The sequence below is a fragment of the Caenorhabditis briggsae genome (assembly GCF_000004555.2).
Source record: "Caenorhabditis briggsae complete genome, chrI, whole genome shotgun sequence".
NCBI classification, from domain to species: Eukaryota; Metazoa; Nematoda; class Chromadorea; order Rhabditida; family Rhabditidae; genus Caenorhabditis; species Caenorhabditis briggsae.
Window position 1 is genome coordinate 88,605 of NC_013489.2, and position 8,803 is coordinate 97,407.

Below are 8,803 nucleotides of genomic sequence, written 5' to 3' on the forward strand. Positions count from 1 at the left end.
AATTGGTAGAAGCAGAAAAGCATGAAAACTAGAAATACGGCTTAGTTAAGCCTAAATTTACTCTCGTCCGCGAAATCGTGAGCGGGCCAGGCCGGCCAGCCAAGCTTGGTGTCAAACGAAGCTTGGCGGCTACCGCATTGGAATTCTGCAAATTCGAAAACTGGAAATTTCCAAAACTTCCAGCAAAAAAAATCCACAGAATTTAAAATTCAAAGGTCTCTGACAAGGGTCTCACCGCGAAAGCCAACTTTTTCGAAAGCTAATTTTCGTGGTGAGACCTGTTGGATAGAGTTTCTACCGTAGAAGCTTCCAGAAGCTTCGATGCCTTTATTCGTCTCTCCGAGTTCTTTCTCTTATCAAGTAGTATTTAGTGGTAGTAGTACAAAATAATAGATATTTCATCAAGTCATTCTTCTTCTTCTTCTGTTTACTCTTTTTTGTTTTCTCTGCGTCTCTCATCACTAGGCGATTCTTTCAAAAATCTATTCAGATACTGGACGATGAAAAAATTAATTAAAGCTTCTGAAAAGTGCATAGAGTGGAAGCTGGAAACGGCGAAAAGCGGGAGATTGATGAAAAAACAAGTGAAACAGAGGGGAAGAATTCTCGGCGGAAACGATCCATTGGGATAAAATGGATGGAAGCAAAAAAGAAAAGGGCGGGAAATTTAAATTCTCCAAAAAAATTATGTTTTGACACGATTTTTCCCGGGATTCCTGTATTACTCTAGTGCTGTTTTTTTGTAAAAAGTTGGCTTTCGTGGTGAGACCCTTATCTGATACCTGTGAATTTAAACGACTTAATTCTTTGGATTTTTGCCAGAATTTAGCGGAAATATCAAGTTTTCGAATGTGCAGAATCCCAATGCGATAGCCGCCAAGCTTCATTTGACACCAAGATTGGTGGCCAAGGATGGCCGGCCTGGCCCGCTCACGATTTCGCGGACGAGAGTAAATTTAGGCTTAACTAAGCCGTATTTCTAGTTTTCATGCTTTTCTGCTTCTACCAATTTGTAGGTCAAAAACGCTTCAAAAACTCAAAAATTGGAATTCCGATAGTTCTTTTTTTGTTTTGCGGAAATTGTTTCTTTAAATGGCGCTTATGCATTAACCAGACGAATTTCTTGGTTTTTTTAATGTGAAATTTCAGTAAAATTTCAGCGAAAAACGCTGAAAATCAACAAATTCGCCTGAATCTCTCCCGAAAAACCGTAATCCACGTGGCGACGACGCCTCGGCTTTCCTATGGTTTTTGAGCCGGTTTTTCTTGCTGAAAATGCTGAATTTGCTGAAATTCATACAAATTTTCTTTGTTTTCGTCTCTTTTTCTGACTCCGATAGACGTTTTCCATACCAAATTGGCCAAAATTGATCTTTCTTGGATTTTTTCGCGCCGTCGCTTCGAGTTTTTTATCCGAATTTTCAGCGGTTTCGTTACATTTTTGAAGATATTATCATTTATAATTGAGTCGATTATTTGAATTTTTCGCTGAATACTCCCCCTAAACGCGAGAAAAATCGCCCAATTTTTCTGCACTTGCGACAGCGATTTGGCTGCTCACTTGCACGGCGAGTGACGTCACTGTCGGGTTTTCTTAGATTCTTTCGATTTTTTCGGAATTTTTCCAGTTAAAGTTTTAGGTCCTAGTCTAATTTCAATGCGCATTGCGGTCGAGAATTCGGAATGAGCGGAGCTTAGGTCCGGTCGCGAAAACTTTAAATTCGCATTTAAAGGAGCATGTGTTTTTTTTCTATTTCCCGACATATTTGATGGATTTTGAACTTTTTTTGAGGACAAAAATTCAGACAATCGCAAGAAATTGCATAAAAACTTTTTTCGACGAACTTTTGAAATTCGTCATGCATGCGCCTTTAAAGCTGTCGCTACGGTAAAATAGCGAAAGTTTGAGTTACAGTAATCAATTCTGCCTTGAAAAATCATGCGGACATTCCTAACCCATCATTAAATTTGCTCATTCGAAACCCCACCCGTCTAGGAGCAGGTGCAGATGGAGGTTCTGAGCGGCACCGAGACACCAAAGAGGGGGATCAAGTCTGGTTCATGAGCCAGCAATTAGTCAGGCTCGGAAGAAATGGTTGACAAATTGAGGTGGGCGGGGGGACCATGTGAAAAGGTGTAAAAATTAAAGAAGACTTTGAGCTCAGTTATCTCGGTTACAGTAACCGAGATAATTGAGATTAAAATGGAAGGTATCGATTTTTCAAAATTTGTAGTGTTAACAGTCATAAAAATGAAATTCGTTTAATAAAAAAAGAAAATTCAAACAACGATAACAATGATAACAAATTCAACAAAAAATCAGTAAAAATCCTAGTCTTCATCATTGAATAAAATGCGCTTTCCAGCTGGTTTCGCCGCCGCCAACTCCTTCTTTTTGGCTTGAGAAGCGAGCCACGATGGATGCATTTGGCCTTCTGAAGACGTCGAATTCTTCGATGTGCCCTTCTTCTTGTTTTCGGTGGTAGTAGCTGGGGGTTGGAAATCTGGAAAATTGGGGAATTTAGGTTTGAAAAAATCTGATTACTTGGAATCCTAAAATTTCAAAGAACCAGAATTGTAGAATCTTTGAATTTCAGGATCTCAGAATTTCAGAATTCCGGAGTTTCAAAGATTCAGAAATTCAGAATCTTAGAATTTCTGAATTTCTGAATTCCGGAGTTTCAGAGATTCAGATTTTCAGAAATTCGAAAATTCAGAAATTCAGAAACTCAGAATTTTAGAAATTCAGAATTCTAGAATCTGAGAATTTCAGAATTCTAGAATCTTGGAATATTAGAATTTCGAAAATTCAGAATTTCAGAAATTTCAGAATTCGGATGAATCCCATAATTCCCGAATCCCGGAGTTTCAGAGAATCAGAGATTCAGATCTTCAGAAAATTCAGAAATTCAGAAACTTAGAATATTAAAATTTCCGAATTTCAGAACCTAGAATTCAGAATCTCAATTTTCGGGGAAATTAAGAATCCCAGCATTTCAGAATTTCAGAATCTCCCAATTTTCAAAACTTTCAGAATTCAAAATTTCTGAATTTTGGGAAATTTTAGAATCCAATATGCTTCCAGAATACAAATTTCAGAATTCTCAAAATTCCAGAAATCAAGGCTTCAGAATCCGAATTTTCAGATTTCTCTGATTTTCAGAATTCAGAATCTTTGGAATTTCAAAAATTCGAATTCCCTCCAAAAAACGCACTCTTCTTTCCCACTGGTCCCTTCTTCTTCGTATTCTTATTCTTCTTCATCTTCAGATCCTCCTCAACTCCCAATTTCTCCATTTTCTTCGCGATTCCTCCAGATTCCGGCACTGCTTTCGATTTAGAAGCTGAAGACGTTCCTTTAGAGGACGCTGGAAGGAAGAATCCAGAGCTCTCGTCTTCAGAATTCTCCTCCTCCACGTCTTCTGAAGCCTTCTTTGGAGCATGAGCAGCCATCGTCGATTTCGGAGCCGCCGTCGATTTGGCTATTTTTCCACCTTGTGATAGGTCGATTTTCATGACCAGAGTTTGCTGGAAGAATTAGAAAATTTCTGAAAGTTCTGAAAAAAAATCAAAATTTTGAAAAAAAAAATCGAAATTTCGAAAAAATCAAAAATTCAAAATTTTGCAAAAATCGAAATTCTGAAAAATTCAAATTTTTTGAAAAATCCGAAAAATTCAAAATTTCAAGTCTTTGAAAATTAATAATTTTCAAAGTCTGAAAAATTCGAAAAATCGATATTTTGCAAAATTCAACATTTTTTGACTAAAAATGTTTTTTTCAAAATTTTCTTTTCCAGAATTTTCTGGAATTTTCAGACAAACCTGATTTGGATCCTCTTCCTCCTCGACGTCATCTGCTTCTTCTTCCACGTCTTCAGATTCTACTTCAGAAGACACTTCCACCTTCTTTGGAACCATTTTTTTCGGCTTTTCCACCTGCAAAAATGTCCAATTTTCCAGGATTTTCGTCCTCCGTCCATCTGTGTATCCAGATGTCCTCTCTTCATACCTTTTCAGCCTTCAACGCCTTCTCCAACACTGCCTTCATCGCTTCTTTCGTTTTCTGCTTCTTCGATGGTTCAGATGACGTCGTCTCCGTGACGTCTTGTGAATCGTCGTCAACGATTTTTCGCTTTTTTGGATTGAGAGCCGGACGGGACGCGTCTTCCTTGACACCGATTAGATTGAGGAGCTGGAAATTTAAATTTAAGAATCTGTGAACTTCAGAATCCCAGAAATTCAAATTTTCAGATTTTCATAACTTCAGAATCCTAGAATCTGAACATCCCAAAATCTCAAAATTTCGAAATTTCAGAATCCTAGAATCCCAGATTTTCGGATTTTCAGAAATTCGGAATCCCTGAATCCTGGAATCTCAAAATCTCAGAATCCTTTTTTTTTTTGAAAAATCCGAAAAATTCAAAATTTCAAGTCTTTGAAAATAAATAATTTTCAAAGTCTGAATCCCAGAATTTCAGAAGCCTCAGGAGTTCAGAATCTTAAATTTTCAGAATCTAAGAATCTAAGAATTGCAGATTTCTGAACTTCAGGGTCTCAAGGACTTCAGGATCCTGGCGTTCCAGATTCTCAGAATTTCGGAATTCAAGAATTTCAAATTTTCAGAATTCCATGAATCTAGAATGCCAGAATCGTAGAATCCTGACATTTCAGAATCTGAGAATTCCAGAATCTGTGAATTTCAGAATCCCAGAAACTCAGATTTTCAGATTCTCGGAATTTCGAAATTTCAGAATTCTAGAATACTGGAATCTGAGAATCGTAGAATCTGCGAATTCAAGGATTTCAGGTTTTCCGAATTTCCGAAATTCAGAATCTAAGAATTCTAGAATCTCAGAATCGATTTTAGAATTTCGGAATACTAGAACTTCAGAATCCCAGAATTTCGAAATTTCAGAATCCTAGAGCTCTAGAATCCTGGAATCTTAGAGTATCAGATTTCCAGAATCCTCCAAATTCAGAAGTTCAGATTTCCAAAGTTTCCGAACTCCAGATTCTCAATATTTCAGATTTTGAGAATCTCGGAATTTCAAAAATCCAGAATCTGAGAATCCGAGAATCGTAAGAACTGAAAATCTCAAAACTTCAAAATTTCAGAAATGCAGAATCTTAGAATCTGAAACTTTCAGAATCCCAGAATCTCAAAATCCCCTTCTCACCATATTTCTCCTCTTCTTCGCCGCCTCCACCCCGACGTCTTCATCATCACTATCCACCATTTCGACGTCCGACTGATCGTAGTCATCTGGAGCGTCCTCCCCCTCTTCTTCTTCTTTTTCCACGTCTTCTGAATCATCCAACGCATCTTCCTCCACATCGCTCTCTTCTCCAGAATCCACGACGTTTTCTGAATCCGTTTTCGCCTTCTGAATTCCCTTCGTTTCATCAGAATGCTTCGCTTTTTTCTCCTTTTTCTCTGGTTTCGTGGAGTATTGCCTTCCGAGCCGTTGCATGAAAAACGCCGCCGTCTTGTTCCATTCGATATACTTTTGTCTGAAAATTTCAGAATTTTCAGTCATTTTTCAGCTATTTTCAGCCATTTTCAGTTATTTTCCGCTATTCTGTTTTTTTTCAGCCAAAAAAAACCTCGAATTTTCGGATTTTGGATTATTTTCAGTCAATTTTCAGCCGATTTTCAGCTATTTTCAGCCATTTTCAGTCAATTTTTAGCCGGTTTTTAGCTTCAAATAGCCAGAAAACCCTAAAAATTCCCTAAAAATTGAATTTTCAGCTTTGAAAATGTCATTTTTCAAGCCATTTTTCACCAATTTTTCAGTTACCAATTTTTCCAATTTTTCAGCCGAAAATGTCGAATTTTTGAATTTTTCAGCCAATTGTTAGCCGATTTTCAGTTACTTTCAACCAATTCTCAGGCAAAAAACGCCGAATTTTTGTATTTTTCTGACAATTTTCAGATATATTTCCAGCCAATTTTCAACTTCAAATAGCTTTTTTGAGACACTATAAATTGGATTTTTAGCTTCGAAAATGTCATTTTTCAGACTTTTTTTCAGCCAAAAAACGTCGAATTTTCGAATTTTTGCATTTCGGATGATTTTCAGCCAATCTCAGCTATTTTCAGCATTTGCAGTCATTCTGAACCTATTTTCAGCCAATTTTCAGTTATTTTCAGCTATTTTAAGTCCAATTTCAGCCGTTTTTCAACCAAAAATGTCGAATTTTTGAATTTTTCAGCCTATTTTCAGCCATTTTTCAGCGATTTTCAGCCAATTTTTATCTATTTTCAGCTATTTTCAGCCAATTTTCTCCCATTTTTCAGCCAAAAAAACTTTAAAGTTTTACTTGATCGCCTGAATTCTGGAAACGACGACTTCATGGCACGCCAACTTGTACATGACTTGCTCGGCCATCGGCGTGGATCCATCGATTTTCAGTTCATTCAACGTTTTGGTGTTCAGCGAAGCGAATTTGGCGATGGTGTCCCGATCGATTGTCTGGAAAAAAAATTTCAGTGAAAATTTTCGAAATTCTCGAATTTTCTAGATTTTTCTATGGCTAAAAACCCCGATTTTCTAGTTAATTTTAGTGAGAAAAAACTGATTTTTCGGTGATTTTCAGGGGTTTTAACTTTAAAATTTGGATTTTTCGCCTTTTTTTGGCTGAAAATCTCAGCATTTTTTCAGAAAATTTTTGGGGTCCAAAAAACTTTTTGGAGCTCAAAGAAGGCTAAAAATCGCTGAAATGCCTGCTGGAAAAATTCGAAAATTCGAAAAAAAAATGTTGTTTCAAACCAAACTTTCAGCCAGAAAAATCGAAGTTTTAGAGCCAAAAATCCAATTTCTAGAGTCATTTTTAAGCCATTTTTAGCGATTTTCAGCGATTTTCAGCTATTTTTAGTGAATTTTTAGTCAATTTCCGCTTATTTTCAACTATTTTCTTACAATTTCCATTTTTCAGCTACTTTCAGCCTTTTATTCAGCCAATTTTAGCCAATTTTCAGCTATTTCCAGCCATTTTTCAGTTATTTTCCACTATTTTCGGCCAATTTCCCGCTAATTTACAGCCATTTTTTCAGCCAATTTTAGCCAATTTACAGTCGTTATTCCCGCTTTCATTTTCAGCCATTTTCAGCGATTTTCAAGACATTTTCAAGCCGATTTTCAAGCCAATTTCAGCTACTTTCAGCCTTTTATTCAGCCAATTTTAGCCAATTTCCAGCTATTTTCAGTTATTTTTCAGTTATTTTCAGCTATTTTCAGCCCTTATTTCGATTTTTAACCCCCAAAAATGCTTTAATTTCTCACCTTTAACGCCAAAATCTCCTCCATCATCCTGTTCAATTTCGCATCCACCACCTCCTCTTTTCCACCTTTTCCCTCCTTTCTCTTCTTTTCCAATTCCTTTTTCTTCCTGATCACTTTGCTGATCCATTGATCTTTAGCCTTCGTTACCGTCGCGCGAAGTCCCACCAGCTCATTGTTCAATTTTTCTGCTGTGAGCTGGATTCGGCCAGTTTCAGCATCTTTTTCAGCCAATTTTTGAGCTTCTGGAGCCTTTTTCGCTTCTTTTCTGAGTGATTTTTGAGCATTTTCCGGTCTTCTAGCGTCTGAACCTTCCTCCCCTTCAGAATCCGATTTTTGAGCTTCTGGAGCAATTTTCACTGATTTTTTCGGTTTTTTCATCGATTTTCGATCATTTTCAGCCTTTTCCATGGTTTTTGGCGCATTTTTCGCTACCAAATTCGGCAACTCGAATTCGATGACCGGCGCGGCGATGTTGGACATATCGAACACTTCATAGTCCTCTGCCACGTCATCAGCATCGTCGATTTGGGCCATTGGCATTTCGATCGAGGCAGAATCGTCGATTTTCTTGACTTTTTTGACCATCTGAAGCTTATTTTCGTAAAAAATGGGGAAAATGGAAAAGAAACGGAAATTTGCCCCAAAAGTAGGAGGAAAACTGAAGAAATTCAATGAAAAATATGTCGAAAAACCGGAAAATTTGCACCGAAAAATGGAATTGAATTTTTTGGAAAAATTGGCGAAAAGTGAAATTTCGGAGAAATTTCGCCCAGTGAAATCTATGAGAATTATGTTGAAAACCCGGAAATTTCGCTCAAAAAATAGGGAAAAAATATCAAAATTTGGAAAAAAAATTTAGTTGTTTTGGATCATAAAACCCTTTGAAAAATCGATAAAAGCACAAATTTTTACAAAAGTTTTCTAACACATTCGATTTTTCTCACTTTTCCTTCAATTTTTGTTCTTTTTCGTGTAGAAAAACATCAAAAATCTCAATTTTCTACCCGTGGCCTAGAAAACAGAGGAACTTTGGGAAAAAGCTAGGCCACCGGCGAAATTCGAATTTTCTGCCTCATTTTTTGGTCATTTTTCATCCAAAAATGCGTTTTTCGTGCTCAAAATCGAGAATTTTGGGATTTTTTTTGTAATTAGTCAATTTTAAATAGAAAAATCAAAGAAATTTTCGAGATTTTTCAGACCAATTTTCGAAAAATTTCCTGAAAAACCTAAAAAATCAGAAAGCAATAATTTATATATAAATATCGTATAAGCTCAGCGATATTCTATATATTTTTCAACTGGGAAAATGGAGGGGATGGGCGGAGGGGCAAATTTTTGAAAATTTACAAAAATTAAAAATTTAGGAAAAATTCAGAAAATTGAGGGGAAATTAAGCACCAAATTGATAAACAAACAAAGAAAAAGCGGGCAAAAATTCAGAATTTTCAAATTTTCAAAAATTAGAAAATTAGAAAAAAAATCACGGGATTCTGGAGGGAAAAAAGTAGGTGTGGCGCTGG

At 36.5% G+C, this 8,803-nt stretch overlaps 1 protein-coding gene across 1 annotated transcript; it reads right to left on the minus strand.

Annotated features, from left to right (window-relative positions):
- Positions 1 to 2,331: 2,331 nt before the first annotated feature.
- On the minus strand, positions 2,332 to 7,868 carry CBG11851 (the record flags this gene model as incomplete). The annotated part of the gene is made up of 7 exons (XM_002638617.1): positions 2,332 to 2,504; positions 3,216 to 3,528; positions 3,823 to 3,936; positions 4,010 to 4,192; positions 5,178 to 5,511; positions 6,322 to 6,473; positions 7,284 to 7,868. The coding sequence occupies 7 exons, from the start codon at positions 7,866 to 7,868 to the stop codon at positions 2,332 to 2,334; spliced, it is 1,854 nt and encodes a 617-aa protein (XP_002638663.1).
- Between the last annotated feature and the right edge of the window lie 935 nt (positions 7,869 to 8,803).